Source organism: Heterocephalus glaber, unplaced genomic scaffold (assembly GCF_053883595.1).
Source record: "Heterocephalus glaber isolate CG9 unplaced genomic scaffold, H.glaber_assembly_v1.0 deba00001060, whole genome shotgun sequence".
Classification (NCBI taxonomy): Eukaryota; Metazoa; Chordata; class Mammalia; order Rodentia; family Bathyergidae; genus Heterocephalus; species Heterocephalus glaber.
The window spans coordinates 1,339,098-1,362,874 of NW_028258185.1; the positions used below are offsets into that span (position 1 = coordinate 1,339,098).

Genomic DNA, 23,777 nt, shown 5'->3' on the forward strand with positions numbered 1-23,777 from the left:
CCACAACCGACCTTGGCCAGCCCACGCCTGGGCACCGCAATGGCCGGGTGCGCTGGTGCACGACCCCAGCCCCGCGGAGATGCGGCTCCGGGCGGGCAGACCCCGCCCGGCACGTCACCCGCCCCCTGGCTTGAGCCTGCAATCAGTCGTGCCGGCCACCGAGTTAGCGGAGGAACAAAAGCCATTCTGTAGCGGCCATCACCAGGCCACAATAAGGCTTTGTGCGGGCCCACGCCCCCAGGGCTCTCTCGCTTGGCTGAGGGGGCTCACAGGGCGCGCGCCCCAGAGCCTGACTCCCGGTGCGGTGTGTGCTTCGAAGGTCGGTCCGCCCTGCTGGTACCGAGAGGCGCAGGAGCAGGCAGGAGGGGGTCCTGGGGCGCGCCGGCCGGTTTGAGTTTCCTGTCCCTTCCCCACCCGCCGTCCCTCCGGCCCCTGCCCAGGTGGGAATCTCCAGCCGGCTGGCGGGCCGGGCGCGCGGCTTCAAAGGCTCTTTGAAGAAATCCGAGTTCTGGCGACGTCTTTAGTAGGCCGGGGGCAGTGGCTGAAGGGAGACCCAGGAGAGAGTGCTGGGGCGCCTGGGAGTCCGTCTGAGAGCGGAGGCCGGAGCAGTCCCTCCACCCTCCCGCCGAGGCCGGCTCCCCGGGACCCCCCAGGGTCTGGCCCTCTCGCCTCCCGGTCTCCGCCTGTCCGGTGCCAGCTCCTGCCCGCCACAGCCTCGCGGTCCTCCTCTCCCCGGCCCCTCGGCTCCTTTCATCTTCCCTAGACTCCTCTTGGGGTTTTACTGGTTTCTGGGAGATAAAAACCGCCTCAAATAGCGGCGGCTCACTGCCAGGACAAACAGGGCCGGGCGGGCCATGTGCGCCTGGTTATCGGCCCCGGCCCGGGGCGCTGAGCTTCGGCGGCCGACCTCCAGGTACCCAGGCTTCGGCGATGCCTCCCAAAGTGTGTGTGTGTGTGTGTGTGTGTGTGTGTGTGTGTGTGTGTGTGTGTGTGTGTGTGTGTGTGTGTGTTGACCCCTTTTAGAAATCTCGAGCAGCTGGTTTTCCACCCAGGTCTTACAGAGGGGCTGGTGAAGACCTCCCGTTAAGCTGTCGGAGACTCTGAAGCAGCGGGTCATAGTCGCTCTGTCAATGGGGCCATCGCGCCCTCTGGTGAAGTTAGTGAGGAAAAGCGCTAGGCCCGGACCTTTAGCTTCCCCAGAACCCACAAATTGTGAAAGCCACTCAACGCCAGGTAAATAAGCAGTATGGGGGAGGGGGCATTACTTGGGCCAGGCCAGGGCAGGGTCAGGGTCCAGAATAATCCTGTTCCGTACACCCCCTGTTCGCCTTACAGGGTAAGGAGGCAGGCACTTAATGGATGATTGTAACATACTGCCTGTTGGTGAAAATCAAGGCTTTATGGAAGGGCTAGGAGTGATTTCTCAGACATGTCTGGGAACTAAAACCTCTGAGAGCTACCCCAGAATCTGGATTGTAAAAGGTCTCTAGGTGCCCAGGATGATGGTGCAGGCCTGAATTTCAAGGACTCGGAAAGCTGAGGAAGGAGAATTGCTTGAGTTCTTTTCTTTTTTCTTTTTTGAGACAGGGTCGCCATATGTAGTCTAGGCTGTCCTTGAACTCATTATGCAGCCCAGGCTGGCCTAGAACTTGCAGTGATCCTCCTGCCTCAGCCTCCCATGTGCTGGGATTACAGGCATCTACCACTCTGCCTGGCATTACTGCCTGGTTTTCAAGGTTACCCGGGGCTACACAGTGAGACCCTGTTTAAAAAAAAATCTTGACTAGGTATGATGGTGGACACCTGTAGTCCCAGCACTGGGGAGGCTGATGCAGGAGGATTGTTGAGAGTTTGAGGCCAGCCTGAACTACATACTGAGACTCTTTCTCAAACCCCCCCCCTCCAAAATCGCCAAGTGACTCCTATGTACCTTAACATTTGAGTAGTATCAGATTAGGGGCAAACCATCTGCTTTCTCTCAGGTAAAATGCATTTTCAGGAGCCTTTAGGAGACCTTTGTTTTCTAGCCTGGGAATAACTTTCTTGGGAAAGGAACTTTTGGTAGAAAGGAGGGGCAGACACAGAATTCGAGAATACAAGAACTAGAATGTCCCTTACATTTTTTTTTTTTTGGTACCGGGGATCAAACTCGGGTCCTTGTGCAGCAGGTGGAGAAACCACTGAGCTAAACGCCCGGCCCCCCTTACATTTTTTTTAATGGTAGCAAAGTTTTATTAAAGGTAGGCAAAGATAGCTGAGCGTGGTGGTGAATGCCCGTTATCCCAGCACTTGGAAGTCTGAGGCAGGAGGATCACTGCAAGTCTGAGGCCAGTTTGGGCTACATAGTGAGCTCAAGACCAGTCTGAACTACATAGTGAGACCCTGTCTGAAAAAATAAAAACAAAGCAAAACAGGGCCGGGGATTTAGCTCAGTGGTTTCGCTGCCTGCTACACAAACATAAGGACCTGAGTTCGATCCTTGGTACCAAAAACAAACAAACAAAACAAAATCCCCAAACACCCCCTCCCCTCAATAAAGATAGGAAAAGAAACAGGCTCTGCAGAGCTAGTTTGGGCCAAGTAAAAGTAGGAAAAGAAGTACACCCTATAGTATGACTATAGGAGACTACCTCGGAAGTGAGAACAGAGTTGCCTAGATTTTATTTATTTATTTATTTATTTATCTTTGAGACAGGGTCTTGCTATGTAGCCTAGGCTGGCATTGAATTCTCAATCTTACTGCCTGTGCTTCCCAACAGCTAGGGTTACAGGCATGTGCCATCATGCATGGCTTCCCCTAGATTTTTCTTTCTTTTTTTTGGTACCGGGGATTGAACTCGGGTCCCCTAGATTTTTCAATAAGCACTGGCAGCTTTTGGCATGGGTACCATGTACCTTATTATAACTTTGATTTTTTTTTTCTTTTTTGCCTCAAGGGGATTGAACTCAGAGCCTTTGCATTGAGCTATATACCTGAAGTTTTTTTCCTTAACTTTTTGAGACAGGGTCTCCTTAGGACACTAAACTGCCCAGGCTGTATGGGTTTAAACTGGAGACATTCCTGCCTCAGCTTTCCAGAGTGTTAGGATTACAGGCATCAGTCACTATGCTAAGCAACCTATGACATTTGTTTAGCACTTCACAGTTTATCAAATAGCTCCACTTCCATTATTTGTATGGAAAACAACAATGTATAACTAGGACACTGCAAATAAGGAAAATGAAATTCAAATAATTCAATGACTTTTCCAGCCACTTAGCTGTAAGATGAAGAGGCCCCATCGTGCTTTAGACTCCAGTTTTAATTCTATACTTTGGAATTAGAATAAGATGAACTTGTACTGGGGATCAAACACAGGGCCTAGGGTATGTATGCTAGGCAAGTATTCTGCCGCTGAGCTACACCTCCAGTCCCTTTATTTTTATTTATTTATTTTTTTGGTACCGGGGATCGAACTCTGGTCCTGGCGCTTGCGCAGCAGGTGGCGAAACCACTGAGCTAAATGCCCGGCCCCACTCCCCTTATTTTTGTTTTTAGGTCCCAAGGTTAATTTCCCTGGACCTCAAAGTCCTAATAGTGGTGTTACAGTGCAAGCACTTATGGTAAAGTGCCCAGAAAATGTTACTGTTTTTCAGCTGCCCCCACCTTCCCTTCTAGGACGCCCGTGGGCCCTAGGTTCCAGGCCCCCAAGGCCTTCCCCTAAAAACTATTGAGTCAGTTCTGCTTGTGGCACGGTCCGGATTTTCAGGTTCCATTAGGTGCTTCCTTGAAAGTGGCTTATTTCGGGCTTTCTCTGCTGAAAGAGTGAGTGGGAGACGGTGTTGGGGAATTCAGATTTGGAAAAAACAGGAATTTCCGCGAAAACAAACCTCTAGGCGCTTAACCAGAGGTCGGTCCTGCGGACATAAACGTGCTGCTCCCCCTCCGGCCGCCAGGAGGCGCGCGAGGGAGTTCCGGATGTCTGTCCTGGGACCGCGCGCCGCCTTCTACTTGTTATTCTCGGGTTCACGTCCGTGTGCTTCGCGTAGTCATTTGCCCTGCGCGGCTACCGTCCGCGTACGAATCTAGCCCGGGAATCAAGAGTCAGAGGCGCGCGTTCTGTACGGTCACCAACTGGGAGCTTGCCGGCTCCAGACGTCGTCGGGACTGGCAAGATGTGCACCCTAGGATTGTTCCCCCCGCCGCCGCCTAGGGGTCAAGTCACCCTATATGAGCACAATAACGAGTTGGTGACTGGCAGTAGCTATGAGAGCCCGCCTCCCGACTTCCGGGGCCAGGTGGCCAGGGCAAGGAGGGAGGGGACCTGCTAGAGCTGGGGAGGCATCAGGGAGAATTTGGGGAATGGAGGCAGCGTTGGCGGGAGTGGGGTCGCAGAGACTGGCGAAGTGGAAGCTGCTGAGTCTGGACGGGAGACTTGAAGGGTGGGAATATATTTTAGGCCTCGTATTGACCTATAAAGGATGCTGAAGTACTGTGTGGGAGTCCTAGAGGAGATAGAAAAAATCAGGGTGAATCTAGGATGTCTGAGGGTGCAGGAGAACTATTAAGAAATTGGAGAACAGAGAAGTCATAGCCTGGAACTTTTTCCGGCAAAGTTCTTGGGAAGGAAAAGTACAGGAAGCTGACATTTACTGAATCTTTGCTATGTAAAAGGGAGGCTCTGAATCAGGTGTTTTCTAAAATGACTCCTGTGAAAAATTTTTCTAGAGCTAAGATTTGTTTACTTTTCTCACAAATGTTAACTTTGTGGAAATAGAAACAGGTCTATGGACCCTCTTAGGCTTAGCCCAACCAAGGGTTTAGAGATGGCGGGGAGTTCAGGAAAGATCTGGGGAAGAGATTATTAACTCATTGTCATACTCTTCACTTCTGGACTGTAGTGGATCAATCTACCTGTCCTACACCTGGCTAAGGATCCCCTAAAGGCCCCTGGGAGGTTGGACCATGGCACAAGAACTGCCTTCATCCATCACCGGGAGCAAGTGTGGAAGAGGTGCATCAACATTTGGTGAGACGTGACAAAGGGTTTCCTGGACCATGGTGTACAGATCTGAAGAAAATGATGTTGCCACTCCCTTACCTTGGGCTACTTTTCAAAAAGCTGTTTTATCTGGGCTTTCTCTCCATGAGAATTGTGTATCACAAATCATATCAAATTTTCAGTCCATGGGCTGGGAATTTAGCTCAGTGGTTTTGCCGCCTGCTGCGCAAGTGCAAGGACCCGAGTTTGATCCCCAGTACCAAAAAAAAAAAAAGTTTTTTTTTAATCCTCATTTTGGACCTCAGGACAGATGCTGGATTTCTTTTTTTGGGTACTGGGAATCAAACTTAGGACCTTGTGCTTTCAAGGTAGGCACTGGAACCACTGAGCTAAATCCCTGGGCCCCCATTTCATTTTTATTTATTTATTTTAGGTACCAGGGATTGAACTCAGGACCTTGTGCTTGCCAGGCAGGCAGCAGAACCACTGAGCTAAATCCCCAGCCCCACTATTTCATTTTTAATGACTTGCCTTGGCTTCTGGTTTGGTTATATGAACCTGCTCCTTGTGCTACTTCATGTCATTATTACTTCTGAACTTTTATCTGAAGCTTAGCAAGATTAGGTACTGTTAAGATTGCATTGATTAATCTCATACACAGGTCATTGATTTTGCACATGTAGGATTGGAGCCACACTAGCTGGGTTCATTTTCTGGCTGTTGCCACATTTTAGCTGTGTGGCCTTGGCCAAGTTATTTAATTACTCTGTTCCCAAGTTTTCTCATTTTATAAGATTATAGTAGTGATTGGGTAAGGCCTGGTACATATCAATCTCTTCAAAAGTTAGTTGTTATGGGCCAGGAATTTAGCTTAGTGGTTCTGCTCCCTGCCTTGCAAGTGCAAGGTCCCAAGTTCCATCCCTGGTACCAAAAAAAAAAAAAAAGAGTTATCTGTTATCATCATTGTCCTTATTACCATTATCATCTGTAAGAAAAATTCCTAGATGTGTTTATTTTGTGAACAGTTGCCAAATAATCCTCCATCAAAATTGTATATATATACATATATATACACATATATATGTATATATATGGTCCCACAAGCAGTGAATGTATAAGTACCTAAGTCCCAACATAAGTATTTTATTTTTATATATATATTTAAAAATATTTTTTTCTGATACAGAGTCTTGCTATGTAGTCCAAGCTGGCCTTGAACTCCCTATGTAGCCAAGACTGGCCTTGAACTCCTAGCCTAAACCTTCCAAGTGCTGAGATTACAGGCATGTGCCACCCTGCCTAGGCCCAAAAAAGTGTTAGCGGATTTTTTTTTTTTTTTTTTTTTTTTGGTCCCAGGGGTTTAACTCGGGACCTTGCGCTTTTGAGGCAGGCAGTGGAACCACTGAGCTAAATCCCTGGCAAGTGTTATCAGATTTTGATATTTGGTATTGTAGTACAGTTTAATTTGCATGTGTCTTTGTGAGTGAAATTGAACATCAGTTTACTGCCTGAGCCATTCACTCCTGGGACCTGTTTTGCCTCCGAACACTCTGGCTGCTGCTTCTCAGCCATTTTGGTAGCTCCCTTCCTGATGTCCCTTAACTAATGGATGCTTTGTGGACTGAAACTTTCAATTGATGAGTCAGACCTGGATGTTCACTTTGGAATTTACCAAATACTCATGTTTGGCTCCTGCACAGATATTACACATTTGGCCTGTTCAAATCCAGTCTCATTTCCCTTTCCAACCTTGTTTCTTCTTGAGTGCTTATTTCAAGAATAATGGCCATATTATTCATCCAGGAGCAAATGGTTTGTATGTAGGCTCTAGGGCAGACAGTTGAATTTGCCTCTTTGTAGATTACCTTTTTCATATTAATTAGTCTCCTCACACCAGTTTTCTTGTTTAAAAATGCTGTGTTGGGCCGGGGATTTAGCTCAGTGGTTTTGTTGCCTGCCTCGCAAGCTCAAGGACCCGAGTTTGATCGCCGGTACCAAAAAAAAAAAAAAGCTGTGTTAATGATATTTTGTAGGGTTGTGATAATGGTCATATTAGATCATGTGAAACACCTACCACATTATAAACATATTAGCTGATATAATTGCTACTAGATATTACCCTTGATGTTACTCTTTCCCTTACTAATGTGTAATTATTCCTGAAATCTTGTGTATTCTACTTCCTAAATCTCTCAAATTTGTTTGCTTTTTTGTATTCTCACTGGTTCAGGACTCTTTACCTTTTTTCCTGAGAAGTCCTGAAGTAGCCTCTTACCTGATTTCTTTCTATTCTGGTTTCCTCTAATCTGCTCTTTCTGAAGTGCTATTGTGATTAGTTTATTCCTTTGCTTACAACCCTTCTATGGCTTTCTAGTCACTGTCTTAGAGCAAGTTCCAATTTCTAGACCTTCTCAGAAGGCCCCTTAAAGATTCCTGAGCTTTAGTCACCCCATCTATAAATGAGCAGAATGAATTTTGGAAGATTAATATGATAAGTAACTGTAAGAACAATATATAAAGTGCTTGGCATGTAGTTAAGACTCATTAAATGTAAGTGGCTTTGTAATTTGTGTTGAGTGAATGAATGAATGAATGAAACTTGGAGAGGGGGACTGAGAGAATCAGAATAGTATCTGACTCATCGCTTCCTCTCCTTATCAGGCGTGATATGGGCCTTTTTGGGGTGCTAAATGAAATTGCAAACTCAGAGGAAGAGGGTAAGTGTTTTTCCCTCCAGCCTGCTCTAGTTTTTTTGTTTGTTTTTGTTTTTGGTACCGGGGATCAAACTTGGGTCCTTGTGCTTTCGAGGCAGGTGGCGGAACCACTGAGCTAAATCCCTGGCCCACCCTGCTCTAGTTTTATGCTTGGTCCTTCCACTGCATATTTTCAGTGAACTCACCCCATCACCTGATAGCCCAACCTCCTACCCTTTCTAACTGTTTTTTCCTGTTGTCTTCTCTTTTACCTCCTTCACATAGCCAGAGTAGGTGTATAGTGCATTTGCTGAGCAACAGGATCTGGAGAGTGCTTGAGCTCACCTAAGAGGTACCCATGAGAAACCTGAGCATGAATTACTCAGAGCTGTTTTCTCAACCCCACAGTGTTTGAGTGGGTGAAGACAGCATCCAGCTGGGCCCTGGCACTCTGTCGATGCGCCTCCTCTCTCCATGGATCCCTCTTCCCCCACCTGTCTGTAAGTTTGGCTTCCTAGTGGCCCTCCCTGGGTGTGGCTACCCCATCCCCAAACCCTTCCTATTCTTTCTGGTCAGGTTGGCTGGGATGACAGCAGGGGCTGGAAGTGATCCAGCTCTCCTATGGGGACAGTGAAGGATGGTCTCCTCTTAACCCCATGTGCCCTCTGTTTTGTTCTTACAGCTCAGGAGTGAAGATCTGATTGCTGAATTTGCTCAAGTCACAAACTGGTGAGTTAAAAAAAAAAAAAAGAAAACAATCTGGTGAGTGCACAAACCCTGGGGCCTTGTGATAAGGAAGTGCTGAACCTTGGAACTTTTGGGAGGAGAGGAAAGTCAAGGAAGAGATTCCTTCTACGCCTTTCCTGACTGGTCATCACTTTTTCACTCCTCCTACCCTCCCACTCCTGCAAAAAAAGAAAAAGGAATGGAAGAACCAGAGCAGATCCAGGTGTGGTGGTTGTGAATGCCTATAATCTTAGCTACTCAGGAGGCTGAGGTGGGAGGATCGCAAGATCAAGACTTTCCTGGACAATTTAGTGAGACCTCATCTCTCAAAAATTAAATAAAATAAAGGACTGGGGGTGTAGCTTATAGCTACAGTGCCCCTGGATTTGATCCCTAGTACTGAAAAAACAAAACAACCCCCCCCTACCAAAACCCAACTGTGTCCTTATGTGAAAGGAAATCAGCTTCTGGGCTGGGTATGGCAGAAGAGGGTTCTAACTCTGTGCTCACTCCTGCCCCAGGTCCAGCTGCTGCTTGCGGGTCTTTGCCTGGCACCCGCACACCAACAAGTTTGCAGTGGCCCTGCTGGATGACTCCATCCGAGTGTATAATGCCAACAGGTATGTGGGTATAGGAGGCTGGCCCTGACCTATCAGGTCTCTCCTTCCTTCCCGCCTTGGTCCCAAAGGAGTCCTAAGAGCATCCTGTGGGTCCAGAGCCAGGTCTCCATAAATGGAGGTGTCTTCTTTCTAAACCTAATCTTTATCCTATGCTTCTGTCCCTTAGTACCCTTGGGATCCTTGATGGGTTGGTTTTCTTCTGTGTGTTTTTCCCCCTTAAATGTGCCCAGGTCCCCTGAGGCTTAATGTTTTGACTCAGTCCCTTGGTCCTTCACCATAGCACTATAGTCCCTTCTCTGAAGCACCGGCTACAGCGAAATGTGGCAGCGCTGGCATGGAAGCCTCTCAGTGCCTCTGTCTTGGCTGTGGCCTGCCAGAGCTGTATTCTCATCTGGACCCTGGACCCTACCTCTTTGTCTACCCGGTAAGTCCTGGAAGTCTGTCTTGATTTGGCTTGAGGCTGTGGCTATACCAGGGTGGTGGGTGGTGAGTGGAATGTTTTGGGTTTTTTTTTCCCGGTACTGGGGATTGAACTCAGGACCTTGTGCTTTTGAGGCAGGCACCACTGAGCTAAATCCCCAGCCCGAGTGGAATGTTTTTGTCCTCACAGCTCTTCTCAGGACTATGGGGAAAGCAGATGAAGGTCAGATGGGGTACTAGGATGCTCTTTTTTTTTTTTTTTTTTTTTTTTTTTTTAGGATGCTCTTAATCTAAAAGGAACAAAACTAGGGGCTTCTGGAATTGTGAGGAGTAATGGGAAGGAAAGTCTGTTTCAGAGTACTAGAGATATAGGTTTATTTCTTTGTTTTTTTGAGATAAGGCCTCCATACATAGTTCAGGCTGGCTTTGAACATAGGTTTAAAGGAAGAGGGAAGGGAATAAATACCCGTAAGAGTAGAAACCATCAAAATTGGAGCTGGGTGTGGTGGTGCACTTCTATAATCCCAGCATTCTGGGAACCTGAGAGAGGAGGATCAAATGTTCAAACCTAGCCTGGGCAATTTACTGAGACCCTGTGTCAGAAAGGTGGCAGTGGGGAGGGGTGGGTATAGCTCAGAGCAAAAGCCCTGGGTTCAATCCCTAGTACTGCAAAATAATAAAATTTTAAAGGGGAGGGAGATGTAGCTCAGCACCCTAGCTCAGCACTTTCAGAGTTCAGTCTATCTACAGTACTTTGAAAATAACTAACTAAATAAAGCTTATATCAATAAATGCTTCGGGCTGGGGATTTAGCTCAGTGGTGCCGCTGCCTGCCTCGAAAGCACAAGGTCCTGAGTTCGATCCCCGGTATCAAAAACAAATGCTCTTTTCAAAGAGTAGACATTCCAGTTGAAAACAAATAAGAATACAAAGGAGTGGGCCGGGGATTTAGCTCAGTGGTTTCGCTGCCTGCTACGCAAGTGCAAAGACCCGAGTTCAATCCCCGGTACCAAAAAAAAAAAAAATACAAAGGAGTGATCTAAACATGAGTATTTCCTCAAAATCAATAGATACCACATTACAACAGTGAACTATGAAATACTACAGGTAGTTCCAATAACATCAAAGTAAAAGAAGAGCCAAGTATGATAGCACATACCTGTAATCCCAACACTCTGAAAGGCCGAGGCAAGAAAATCATCAAGTTTGATCTCAGCTTGGGCAATTTAGTGATTTAGCAAGAACCTTTCTCATAATAAATAAGAAAGGGCTGGAGGTGTAACTCCATATGAAAGCCTGGGTTCAATTCCCAGTACCACCAAAAAAGAAAAAAGTTTGATTGGGCCGGGGATTTAGCTCAGTGGTTTCGCTGCCTGCTGCGCAAACACAAGGACCCGAGTTCAATCCCCAGTACTAAAAAAAAAGAAAAACGTTTGATTTATCCAGTACTAGCAAGACTAAGAAAACGAGTACTATTATATCAGGGGTATTGTAGGGCAGTTAGTAAAAAGGTATATTGTGCTACAACCTTTAGAAATATAATTTGTTGACCTACCAATCTATTCAACCATCCATCTATCTAATTTTTTTTTTGGTGCCGGGGATCGAACTTGGGTCCTTGTGCTTGTGCAGCAGGCAGCGAAACCACTGAGCTAAATCCCCGGCCCCCATCTATCTAATTTGTGGTATTGGGGATTGAGTTTAAGGCCTTCATACCGAGCTACATCCCTACTCCTCTTGAGACAGGGTCTCTCTAAGTTGTACAGTCTGGGCTCAAACTTTCAATCTTCCTACCTCAGCCTCTCAAAGTTCTGAAATTAAAGGCATGTGCTACCACATCTGGCTTTATTTTTATTTTTTATTTTTTTTGGTACTGGGGATCGAACTCGGGTCCTTGGGCTTGCGCAGCAGGCAGCAAAACCACTGAGCTAAATCCCTGGCCCTATGTAAACCTTTTTAAATCCCAAATTCACTTTCTTTCTCTCTTTTTTTTTTTTTTTTTGGTACCAGGGCTCGAACTTGGGACCTTGTGCTTGCGGAAGCAGGTGGCGGAACCACTGAGCTAAATCCCCAGCCCCCCAAATTCACTTTCTCTATACTACACAAATTACATGAATACAGTGGACTTGAGTTACGACTGGCCTGACATATGAACAACTTGGATTACAACCGGAATTTTAGGTTTTTTTTTCTTGGCACCAGGAATTGAACGCAGGATCTTGCACCAGTGCCACTGAGTTAAATCCCTGGCTTGGAATTTTAGTTTGTTTTTTTTTTTTTTGGTACCGGGGATTGAACTCAGGTCCTTGCACTTGCGAGGCAGGCGGTGGAACCACTGAGCTAAATCCCCGGCCCCTGGAATTTTAGTTTTAACTCACAACCAGTTTTGAGTTACAACTCGAATGTCGGGTGCTTATGGTTCCAGATGAGCACAGATACAGATTTAACCCTTAAAGAGTTATGGAAGGAACATTACAAATCTTTTCCTGTGTGGGGTTAACTGAGAAATCCTGGGCCAGTGTCTCTAAGGACACTGAGATCTCCCTGTATACAGGAGAGAGGCTTAGAAGGCTGTGTAGAGGAGCCTGGGCCTTCAGTTGACCAATGTGAGTTACAACCAGCCCTCATCAACGAATTGAGTTTATAAGTAAGTCAAGGTACAAAAGATACATAGAGCCAGGTGTGATGGTGCATGCCTGTAATCCTAGCACTCAGGACGCTGAAGCAGGGGGATTGCTGTGAGTTTGAGGCTAGCCTGGGCTACTTAGTAAGTTCAAGAACAGCCTCAAAAAAAAAAAAAAAGATACATAGAAATTATTATTATTATTTGGTACTAGGGATCAAACTCAGGTCCTTGTGCTTGTGGGGCAGGCGCCAGAACCACTGAGTTAAATCCCCGGCCCCGAAATAATTTTTTATAGCATTGTTTATAGTAACCAAAAATTATAGCTGGGGGTGGTGGCACATGCTTGTAATCTCAGCTACTTGTGAGGCTGAGCTGGGAGGAGCAAAAATTCAAGGGGTGGGGGCAGGGATTTAGCTCAGTGGCTCCTTGCCTGGCTTGTAAGCGCAAGGTCATGAGTTCGATCTCCGTACCAAACCCCACCCCCAGAATTCAAGGGGTGGAGCTGGGGGTGGAGGCTGAGGCAAGAGGATCACTGCAGAGGCTGGGGATTTAGCTCAGTGGTACTGTACCTGCATTGCAAGCGCAAGGTCGTGAGTTTGCTCCCTGGTCCAAAAAAAAAAGGATCACTGAGACCCTGTCAAAATAAAAAGGGAGGGCCCAGAGATTTAGCTCAGTGGCACCATGCCTGCCTTATAAGCGTAAGGTCCTGAGTTTGATCCCTGGTACTGAAAAAAAAAAACAAAAAGGGGATAAGGTTATAGCTTAGTGGTGGACTGAGTGCTTCTGGGTTTAATCCCCAGTATCCCCCAAATAAATAAAAGTAAAAAAAGAGTAGAGATGGAGCTTAGCACTAGTGCAGTTGTCTAGCATGCACAAGGTCCTGAGTACAACAGAAAATAAGAAAAATTTAAACATTGGGCAACCCCAGTGCCCATTTGGAGAGGAATATCTGAGTAGGGTTCATCTATCCAGTAGAGCCATTGAAAAGAATGAGATGAACTGATCTGGAAAGATAGCTGGGGTTTGTTGTGAAGTTGAAAAGTACTGTGCATCAGTGATCTGAGACCTCACTGGAACTGAAGGTGGCTGTGTTAGGTGGAGAGGGTGACAGTAACTCAGTAATCCAGGCCAAGTACATGGATCTGGAAATGAGATGAAGACATAGCAGGTGCTCTCAGGTGGTCCCTGTCTAGGGTCTGTCCCCACCCTGATCTTTGTGAAAACTAGAAAACAATGGTGAGAGGTGAGAGCTGTTGTCATAGAGCGCAGGGCATGTTCTGGGGAGGGCAGGTAACTCTGGGAAGACGTAGGAGCTTGGATCCTAGCGATGCCAGACTAGGGTGCATGGCCTGCAGGGAGAGGGCTGTGTTGTACGATGCAGCTGGTTTACCAGTCAAGTGTTGCCTCCTAGAGGCTTGGAGTACAAGCTTACTCCTTTGCACCCTGGCTTCAACACTGCACATCACCTGCTCTTCTCTGTAGCCCTCCTGGTGGCAATTTCCTTCCTTCCTCCCCTTTCCCCTTTGTCTTCCGTGATCGTTATTCATTCTCTCCTATCCTAGATTTGTGCTCAGGGGAGCCACTGGGAGTAGGTTTTAGAAGCAAGGATATGGAGTTCAGGGCTTCTTGCCATCCATTTCTTTTCCTTTTTTGAGACGGTCTCACTATGTAGCCCAGGCTGGCCTTGAACTCGTGGTGATCCTCCTGCCTCAGCCTCCCAAGTGCTGGGGTTATGGGTGTGTGCAACCACACCTGGCTCTTCTTGCCATCTTCTGACTACATCTTCTGTTACCCTTCTACAGACCCTCTTCTGGCTGTGCCCAAGTGTTGTCTCATCCTGGGCACACACCTGTCACCAGCCTGGCCTGGGCCCCCAGTGGGGGGCGATTGCTCTCAGCCTCACCTGTGGATGCTGCTATTCTGGTGAGTAGTCCCTCTCCCTGGTCATTTCAGCTACCCGTCTTAAGGCACGAGAGGTCTTCACCTGGTCTATGGGAGAAGGAGTGGGATCATTGTCCCTTCATTCTTCAGCTTACCCAGGGAAGGAGCTTCACCATCCAGACTCCTTAGATCTAACACTTCCCATCATCACTGTAAATGTAAACTCATGTTCCCATGTTTGACAGTCTCCTTCTTACTTCTGCCCTTTCTGGCTCTTTGTATGTTGAAGAGAGTAGTCCACTGTGAGCTTATAGAGTACTTGTGCTTCTCTCTCCTGCCCCCTCTGATAGGTATGGGATGTCTCAACAGAGATCTGTGTCCCCCTTCCGTGGTTTCGAGGAGGTGGGGTTACCAACCTGCTCTGGTCCCCAGATGGCAGCAAAGTCCTGGCCACCACTCCTTCAGCTGTCTTCCGGTGAGTGGGAGAAAGGTAGAGAGGGCAAGGATCTAGAGAAAGTGACTTAGCTTCTGGAACCTCACTGAGGACTGCTAGAGATGCTGGGCCAGGTTTTGGGGCTGAAGGCCCTAATTCCCATGTCGCCTCTGTCTCAGAGTCTGGGAGGCCCAAATGTGGACCTGTGAGAGATGGCCAACTCTATCAGGGCGCTGCCAGGTAAGGGGCCTTCCCAGAAGCTGGGAAGAGGTGATTCCAGTGGGCCCAATTGTCCAAACCTGGCTCCCCACCTCATCTACTTCTGTGACCTCCCTTCCCTGATCCTAGACTGGCTGTTGGAGCCCAGATGGAAACCGCTTGCTGTTCACTGTATTGGGGGAACCACTGATTTACTCCTTATCATTCCCAGAACGATGTGGTGAGTTAGAGCTGCATTTCAGAAAGCAGAATATCTGGGGCGATCAGAGGGAGGCAGAAACCTGTAGAATGCCACTCCGAGGAGTCTTCAGATGTGTTGATGCCCATGGTGAGCTGTCTGGGACTAGTGGGAGGGCTGTTTCCTGTTCCGAGAACCTTTGGCTTCACCCACAGGTGAGGAAAAGGGGCGTGTTGGAGGCGCGAAGTCAGCAACAATTGTGGCAGATCTTTCTGAGACGGTAGTACAGACACCAGATGGTGAAGAGAGGTGAGCTGAGTGTGAGAGGGATGGAATGGAGAGGGGATCATATTGAACACTCCTCTAATTTTCTGTCCTGGCTTGTAGGCTCGGGGGAGAGGCCCACTCCATGGTCTGGGACCCCAGTGGGGAGCGTCTGGCTGTGCTCATGAAAGGTAAGTGGTGAGGAGGAATGGCTTTGCTCAGGAATTACCTGTGTTCCTGCTTCAGCCCAGTTTAGCTCTGCCTCTGCCCTGTGACTGTCTCCAGATTTCCCTTTATTCATGGACCTTTCTTGTGTGTGATGCTTGGGACTGAACCTAGGACATCACACATGATAGTCAAGTCTTCTACTACTGAGCTACACTCCCAGTCCAACCAATTTCTTTTTCTTTTTTTTTTTGGTACCAGGGATCGAACTCGGGTCCTTGCACTTGCACAGCAGGCAGGGAAACCACTGAGCTAAATCCCGGCTCAACCAATTTCTTACAGGAAACCTGAAGGTCCAGGATGGGAGGCCAGTCATTCTCCTTTTTCGTACCAGAAACAGCCCTGTTTTTGAGCTACTTCCCTGGTAAGTGCTGGGTGGGCACCATGCCACCTTCCCACACCACGCACATCCCACTGACACCTCCCTTCTGCCTCATCGCCTCTCACCTGTTCTTGCACTTTCCTAGTGGTATTATCCAGGGGGAGCCAGGAGCCCAGGCCCAGCTCATCGCTTTCCATCCTTCCTTCAACAAAGGGGCCCTGCTCAGTGTGGTGAGTAGGCCAGGCTGCTGGGGTAGGTGGGGTAGAGAAATTCAGGGCCTCAGCTGCTGTAGGCCTCTGCTGTGAGGCAACTTTGGGCCCAGGCTCTGATACTTTTCTTTTCCCATTCTCTGCAGTGCTGGTCTACAGGCCGAATTGCCCACGTCCCTCTGTACTTTGTCAATGCCCAGTTTCCTCGTTTTAGCCCAGTTCTTGGCTGGGCCCAAGAGCCACCAGCTGGAGGTGTAGGCTCTATGCCTGACTTGCCACTGTTTACTCAGACAGCCTCAACCTCTGCCCCTTGGGATCCTCTCCCAGGGCTGTCGCCTGCTCAGTCCCACTCCCCTCACATCTAATAATTAAAAAAATGTTTTCCACTCAATTACGTTTTCTGGAGAGTTGCATTGGGGTATAGTTTGGGGGAGGCAAAGCGTGGGTTTTGGGATAAAATTCCACTTCTTTTTTTTTTTTGAGACAGGGTCTCACTATGCATTCAGTTCAGGCTGTCCTTGAACTCACTATGTAGCCCAGGCTGTCCTCAAACTTGCTGCAGTCCTCCTGCCTCAGCCTCCCAAGTGCTGGGATCATAAGTGTGCACCACTATACCTGGCTGTTTATTTTGTCTTGTGAATTTGGTCACTGTATGTAATCCTAGGAACTGGATGGTTTTTAAATGATTTAGGAAGGAAAACCAAGACGTTAGTGCTGAGGAAAATACCTAGCATCGATGTTTCACTTTTGCCAGTTTGAGTAAGTTCCCAGGATGGTGTAGGGCAATAATAGGTCATGGACTGGTCACCAAGAGATGGAGAAAGTTTTATTGGACTAGGGATTTGTGGGAGGGATTGAGCGCTGGGCCAAGGTAGCACGGGCCATGCTCAGTGCACCCTCTCGGGTGTGGTGCCCACCAATGAAGCCACTAGCATGGACGAAGATGCATCCAGGGATCCCACTGACCTGGTCCAGGGCCTCGTCCCGAAGGCCCCGCCATAGCTCTGGCAGAGGCAACCTACAAGTGAGCAGAAAGGGAAGTGAGGTGGCCAACGGACTTGAGAGGCTCACAGGGCAGAGGTCAAGGTTGGCAGCCTCTTCATACTGGGCTGAAGCAGGCCTGAGACTGTGCAGGGCAGTTCCCTGGCCTTACCGGCTCTGGAAGGAATGGAGCTCTTTGGGTACACACTGGACTCGCCACTGTCCAGCCTGGTCAGTGTAGATAACAAAGGCAGTGGTCTGGGGGGGCGACAGCCCAGATTCCAGGTGGTAAAGATGCTCCTTCCACGGGCACCCACCTTTTGACAGTTCCACAATCTCGCCACTTGGGTCAACCTGAAAGGGAAGTAGGGGATGGCTACGTTTAGGGGAAAAGCAGAAAGCCCTGCTGACCATCAGCCCACCAGCGATCAGGTGTACCTGGAAGCGCTGGGCTAGGGCCTCTTCCACCAAGGCCCGGGCCGGCAGCCAGCTACGCTGGTAGAAGTCTAGTCGCTGCAAAAACTCCTCTCGAACCAGATCCATTGCACGCCTGAACCCTGCCTGGGGATGGTGGGACTCAGAACCATAGTTCTGGCCCAAACTTTAAGTCTTAGGAGAAACCAGTGTTCTCATTTCCTTGGCTAGGTTCTTATGTGTCTCAGGTCTCTTTCCCGGGGTTCCTCCTTACCTCGGTGTCCTGGTTGGGCTGGTTCCAAGTGGGATTAAGTCGAGCAACCCGGGCACTCAGATTGGTGGTCAGGGCATAACGAGGCTCCCCCTCCCACTGGGAGATCCCATTGTCCACTGCATCCACCTCCTCCATGAAGTTCTCATACATCTAATGCAGCAGCAGAGGAGAGGCTATTGAGGACACCCACCGTTGTGCAGTCATCTAGCTTTCTTTTTGGTGGTGCTGGTGATTGAACCTAGGGCCTCAAACATGCTGACCACATGCTCTACCACTGGACTATATATACCCCAAATCCTTTGACTAGGTTTCACTTAATCCTCACAACAGCCCCATGAGGATCTATCTACCACCTGCTGGATGAAGTGTGGCAGAAGTGGGAAGTTCGGTGGCTTGCTTAAGATCTAAGAGCTAATAGTGCTGAGACTGGACTTCAGATTGCCTGACTTCAGGGCTCATTCCACTACACAAAGTTAAGCCAAGGCCAGCGTGTGTGTGTGTGCACACGCGTGTGCGTGCTACCAACTGAAAAAAGAGGCTGCTCAGTTTTCAGAGGCCCTCGCTAGACTGGATCCCTATGGCCAAGGGAGGGAAGATCTCTAGGGCTGAGTGGACCATTCAGTGACCCAATGGGGTATAGGTGGGTCTGGCCAAACACAAGTTACACGGGAAGGAATGAATTCTATAGCAGACATGAAGAGCTGGGATGTGGGAGTTTGGGTCCCAGGGAAGCCTATAATGTTTCATGTGACATCTGCAGCTGTGGCCTCTTATAAACCTGAAGAAATGGTAGAATTATTCCTTGGGAGTTTTGGGGCAGAAACAATTGTGAATGTTTTATGGAAAAACCTGTGGTACATGGCTGCCCAGCACCTCTTAGATTAGACCCAAACCTGAGGCTTGGTTAACACAAGTTTAATTTAGTTAGCTGCTTAGGAAATCCTCAGGAGTGGAAATGAAAACTGACTAGGCAGTCTAAAATCTTGGTATCCCCAAAACTCTAGTGTAACTTGTTCACAATTCTTTACCTTAGGAGTGTATGAATGACATGTCATAGGGGAAGACACTGGCAAGCCAGGCCTGAACAGTGAACAGCCCACTTGCAAAACAGCCAACTGAATCTAAGATCTGACTTGTGAAATTCACAGTAAGGTCAAGTAGGTGCCCTCAAGTATTACTTGACCTGACATTTGAGGGCAGCCAGCTCTGTTCCTTCCCCATCAGGAAGCCACTTGCAAGGGATATTGGTAGAACATCATGTTTCCATAATCAGTTCCTTCCCAACTGAGCTTCCCAACTCCTGTGTCTTAGTGGTACCTAAGATATATTCTCTCCAACCTTTAAGGCAGCAAGAACTTCTAAGCCCAGTGCTGCCAAGTATAAGCACCTCCTCTGTTAACAAAAAGGCACTAAATAATTGCTTTTAATGTATATTAATACTATGCAATGCTTTGTGGTTTTCCAAACCCTTTCTCAGAAAGGTGCAGTGGCACATGCCTATAGGCCCAGCACTCAAGAGGCTAACAAAGGAGGATCACTTGAGCTAGAAGCCTGTGGCCAGCCTAGTGAAGAGCAAGACAACAAACCAAACCAAACCAAATTGCAAGCCCTTTCCCATATATTATGTCATCCACTGCTCATACCCACCCAGGATGCACATGGGGGAGACATCACCATCCCCTTTCGGAACCAGACAGGAAAGGAACTGTTGGGCCCCTATGGGCCAAGAACCCTGACCTGAGGCCCAGTCCAGTGCTGCATGAGTGCCACTCCCAGTTGGCTTGCTGGAGATGGGGGGGGACGGTGTCTCTGTCTTCAGGTCCCCACCTTGTCATAGATGGTGCCCACCATGGTGTCCTCTTCACTAGTGCCCAGCAACTGGGCCAGCAGCTTGTGCCCGAAGTGCAGATAGATGAGTCCTGCACTGCTCAGCTTGGTCTGCCATGGCTTTCCAGGAGACAGAGAACTCATGGTCTCTGTGAAAGACCTGAGGAGCAGAGGGAAGCAGGACTGAGGTGAAGGAGTGGACCCAGTTAACTGTGTGTGTGTGCGCATGCGTACACATGCACATGTGCAGACATGGATGGGATAGGGGATGAGAATACTGCAGGAGCGGGGACAAGAAAGCCTGGATGGAAAGGATTTGGTTTTTTCTCAGGAGTCAACATAGACTATGGCTTGGGGTCTCCATTCATGCATTCACTTAACAATAGCTAAAGCTCAATGCCTGTTTACTATGTGCTTGTTTTTTTGTTTGGTTGGTTTTTTTTTTGGTGCCAGGGATCAGGGATCAAACTTGGGACCTTGCGCTTTTGAGGCAGGCAGCGCAGGCAGCGGAACCACTGAGCTAAATCCCCGGCCTTATGTGCTTGGTTTTGTGTGTAGATGTTAAGGAGATCCTTGCCTTTCTAATTCATATGTTAGAGGCAGAAACAACCAACCAAGCAAGTACAGTCCTCCTTCAGCAGATACCAAAATCTAGAGACAGAGTATTTGCATGTAAACTATGTACAACCTCCTATATACTTAAACCATCTCTCATTTACTTATAATGCTTAATACAATGTAAATGATGTGTAAACAGCTCAGCAGCACCACACCTGCCTAGCAAGCCCAAGGTCCTGAGTTCAATTCCTGGTACTAGGAAACAAACAAAGTGGTGTGTAAACAGTTGTTACAATATGTTATTATTGGGCTGGGGATTTAGCTCAGAGATTCTGGTGCCTGCCACACAAGCATACCCAAGCATACTGTCCCGAGTTCGATCCCCAGTACTAAAAAAAAAACAACCCAAAACAAATGAGGCTGCAATGTTATTATCTAGGGAATAATGTTAAGAAAAATCTGTATATGTTCAATACAAGGTCAATTTAAAAAAACTTTCTGATCTGTGGTTGAGTCCATGGATGTAGGACCCACAGATACTATACTCCTATATATACTACTGTACTATACTAGGTTACAGCAAGGAAAGGAGGGAGGGAATGAGGAAAGGGTTGAGCAGAAAGCCTTCAGGTCAGTCCTGAAAGATGCATTTCATGGAACTGCAAGAAAGGTAGCTTCTGGGGCTGGGGGTATAGCTCAGTGGTAAAGCTCTTGATGCCCTGGGTTTGATCACTGGAGATGGAAGTGGCAAAAGATAAAGGTGGAAGGGAAGGAAGGGTCCAGCCTATGGGAAACTTTGTATGCCATGTTCTGAAGTCTGGGCTTCGTCTGTAAGTAGTGGGGAGTCTTTGGGGGAATTATCAGACAGGTGCACAGCAGAAAGAACTGCACCAGCCAGCCTGGAAGACAGAAGCAAGGAGATTGCCTGGAATGGTCCAGGTGAGTAAGGCAGGAATCTGAGTAGCAGTGAGATAGACAGGGAAAAGTTAGGACACTTTAGGGAAGGAGACATTACACCTGTGATGTCTAATTAGAAAAATGTTTTGGGGGTGAAGGGTTAGGGATTGAATCCAAGGCCTTCTGTATGTTAAGCTTGTATCCTACCTCTGAGCTACACCTTAGTCTACTCAGCTGCGATTTCCAAATACCAGTCTATCTCAGAATCACCTGAGTTTGTTTTCAGTTTTATGACATTATTAAATACTGGGTAAATAAAAAATTATATTCACCATGTATAAATGCAAATGATAACTCCTCAGGTAATAACTCAGAAAATAACTCCTCAGGTAAAGTTGCAAAAGAAAATAGGGGCGGAGGATTTAGCTCAGTGGTTCTGCTGCCTGCCTGGCAAGCACAAGGTCCGGAGTTCGATCCCTGATACCAAAAAAAAAAAGAAACAAAATAAATATACTGTTGATGAAAATAGACCTGTACTAAACTATATATAAGAACAAAAGTATGATGAACACAGAATTTATGTTTTCTTTTTTTTTTAAGGGTTTTGTTATGTAGTAGCCCAGGCTGGCCTGGAACTTATAATTGTCCTGCCTCAGCTTCCTGAAAGCTGGGATTACAAGCGTGGACTACTATGCCCTGCTAAAAATTTATGATATTAGCCAGGTGTAGTGGTGCATACTTAAAATCCCAGCATTCAGGAGGGTTGAATACCTGCTGAATGCAGGAGGGCTGCTGTGAGTTCAAGGCCTGCCTGGACTACATAGCAAGACCCTGTCTCAAAAAAAAAAAAAAAAAAGAATATTGCTTTATTTGGGGGAAAGTGGGAATGGGATAGGCAAGAAGCACATAGGAATAGGGATTGAAGGTAATGGTAATAGTTTAGGCTGAGAGACTGGTGGATGGATATTCATCTTATGATTGATACTCAGAAAAATTATATTCTTTTAAGTATCAAATACTTTATAAATGTCTATAAACAAAGCCATTAGAAAAAAGGAAATGGTTAATAATGCCAAGTACCACAAATGTTCAACTAAAGTGAGACTCTGTGCTATCCCCCTGGTTTGGTCCTGAGGTCATTAGTACTCCTTCATCAGGCCGTGCCTGTGGAGAGACAGGGAGAGTATGCTACAGGGAAACAGGCTGGAAGAATAAGGTGGACCCAAGGACAGCTATTCTTTTTATTTTCATTTTTTTGGCCTTGAACTCACTATGTAGTCCAAGCTGGCCTCGAACTCGAACTGGTGGCAATCCTCCTGCCTCAGCCTCCTCTGGGCTGGGATCACAGGTGTGCACCACCACACCCAGCTTCAGCCATTCTTTTGAAGAGCTGGTGACAAATCAGGATAAAATACTAGGGATTCTTTCCAACATAATTTATAGAAGTAGATCTGGGTGTGGCAGTGCATGTCTGTGAAGGCCCTGGGTTCAATTCCTGGTACAGAACAAAACAGACTACACACATCTGAACTGTCACCAACTGTCAAAATTACATGATCCCGGCAGTCTGAGATGGGGCTGTGAAGACACATGAATGGATTAATTCCAGATGGGGTATTAGCTGCGGTGATGACAGTTGATGGAGAAAACCTGGAAGTAAGCCATGGAAGGCAAGGAAGGAGGTGAGTTGGGAGAGATCTGGGGGACCGACCAGGATCCAAGGTATGCGCCCGAAGCTGGAGAGACACGAAGAACTGAGAGCAGGACGAAAGGAAGGCTGCAGTCGCAATGGGACTCAATTTGATTTCGATGACGGAGCCTGTTTCCCTCGCTGACAGGGACCTCGACAGCGGATTGGTTGAATTGGAGCACTGAACAAAGTCGGTCAAAGAAGTTAAAAAATGGTATCTGGGGCCCAGGGATGTAGCTCAGTGGTCCCTGTGCTTGCCTCGAAAGCTCGAGGTCCCGAGTTCGATCCCCGGTCCCAAAAATTAAAAAAAGAAAAAAAATGGTATCTGAGAACTCACCTCTGGTGATGGTCATATCGGTGTCTCCGAGGGTCATACTCGCCACCCACGTCCACCACGATGTCACAAGAAGCCAATTTTTCCGGGTCGCGAGTCCGCACAATCTCAGCATCCTGTTAAGTACGCAGGCCGTAAAGGGGCTGCCGGGCAAGGGTCCCACGGGGATAGGATCAATGTTGGGTTTCCAGGGAGGTGCGGTGGGGTAGTGCTCAGACTGCCTGAACTACCAGGGGACACACTTAGGGACGCAGGCCGTCCCAGGCTGTTTCACGGACAGTAAGTACCTGGAATTCCGGCAGGAGGCGAAGCAAGGCGCAAGCCAGAGCCTCGTCGCAGTGGAAGGTGCCGTTGTGCGTCCCGATTCGGGGCGGTGCCATGAGGTTGCTACCGGGCCTTTTCGGGGGCGGGACGGACTGTGGGCCGAGCATGCAGTGTCGAGTTGGAAGCGGTGACCGAGGCAGTAGCTGCAGCAAAATACCACGGAGGAAGCGAAGCCCCATGTGACTCCCCCCGCCCCAGAGGCGCGGTGGTGGGGGGGGGGAGCACGCAGACCCGGAAGAGGAAGTACCCGTGCTGCTTCAACTTCCGCTTTTCTATGGTTCCCATAGCAACTAGTCACCAAGCGAGCAGACTGTTCAACCAGCTTTCCTGTGGCTTCCCACCAGCTGGGGACTGAGGCCTCCAAGGAGCAAGGCGTTGCCCTTGCTTATCAGGCTCTGAGCTGGGGCGCACCCTTTCCACCTCCCCCCCCAACTCTCATCACCAGTCCTTTTTTTAAAAAAAACTTTTAAGTAATTTTATTAGTAAATGTTTGCGGTACATGCAGTTTATAGTCATCTTGGGGAGTACATGTACATACTACAGCTTTTTTTTTTTTTTTTTGGTACCGAGATCGAACTCCGGTCCTTGCGTTTGCGCACCAGGCGGCGAAACCACTGAAATCCCCGGCCCCAAGCTTCTTTTTTTTAAATCCCTCTCCCATTCCCTCCTTCCCTCTAATT

General features: G+C 47.9%; 2 protein-coding genes across 10 annotated transcripts; one reads left to right on the forward strand and one right to left on the reverse strand.

The window, feature by feature from the left end:
- The first annotated feature begins 284 nt into the window (after window positions 1-284).
- Window positions 285-16,189, forward strand: Aaas (aladin WD repeat nucleoporin). Of its 7 annotated transcripts, none has more exons than XM_087209713.1 (16): window positions 285-440; window positions 4,882-5,009; window positions 7,644-7,699; window positions 8,084-8,175; window positions 8,358-8,404; window positions 8,923-9,021; window positions 9,302-9,445; window positions 13,870-13,990; window positions 14,299-14,423; window positions 14,561-14,621; window positions 14,730-14,820; window positions 14,994-15,087; window positions 15,166-15,233; window positions 15,550-15,631; window positions 15,735-15,819; window positions 15,945-16,189. In XM_087209713.1, exons 3-16 carry the CDS (start codon window positions 7,651-7,653, stop codon window positions 16,161-16,163), a joined length of 1,377 nt encoding a protein of 458 aa, XP_087065839.1. In that variant the 5' UTR covers window positions 285-440; window positions 4,882-5,009; window positions 7,644-7,650; the 3' UTR covers window positions 16,164-16,189. The 7 variants fall into 7 exon arrangements, with proteins under 7 accessions (XP_087065839.1, XP_087065838.1, XP_004872796.1 ...); XM_004872739.3 differs by lacking the exon at window positions 285-440 and adding an exon at window positions 3,989-4,278; XM_021250609.2 differs by lacking the exon at window positions 285-440 and adding an exon at window positions 4,271-4,422.
- Window positions 16,190-16,599: 410 nt separating this feature from the next.
- Myg1 (MYG1 exonuclease) lies at window positions 16,600-23,332 on the reverse strand. 3 transcript variants are annotated; one of them, XM_004872737.4, is made up of 7 exons: window positions 23,061-23,332; window positions 22,777-22,889; window positions 19,295-19,454; window positions 17,468-17,617; window positions 17,218-17,340; window positions 16,952-17,133; window positions 16,600-16,816 (listed from the first exon to the last, which is right to left on the reverse strand). In XM_004872737.4, the coding sequence occupies exons 1-7, from the start codon at window positions 23,274-23,276 to the stop codon at window positions 16,633-16,635; spliced, it is 1,128 nt and encodes a 375-aa protein (XP_004872794.2). In that variant the 5' UTR covers window positions 23,277-23,332; the 3' UTR covers window positions 16,600-16,632. The 3 variants fall into 3 exon arrangements, with proteins under 3 accessions (XP_004872794.2, XP_021106251.2, XP_021106250.2); XM_021250592.2 differs by lacking the exon at window positions 17,468-17,617 and having other exon boundaries at window positions 23,061-23,330; XM_021250591.2 differs by lacking the exon at window positions 17,218-17,340 and having other exon boundaries at window positions 23,061-23,330.
- Between the last annotated feature and the right edge of the window lie 445 nt (window positions 23,333-23,777).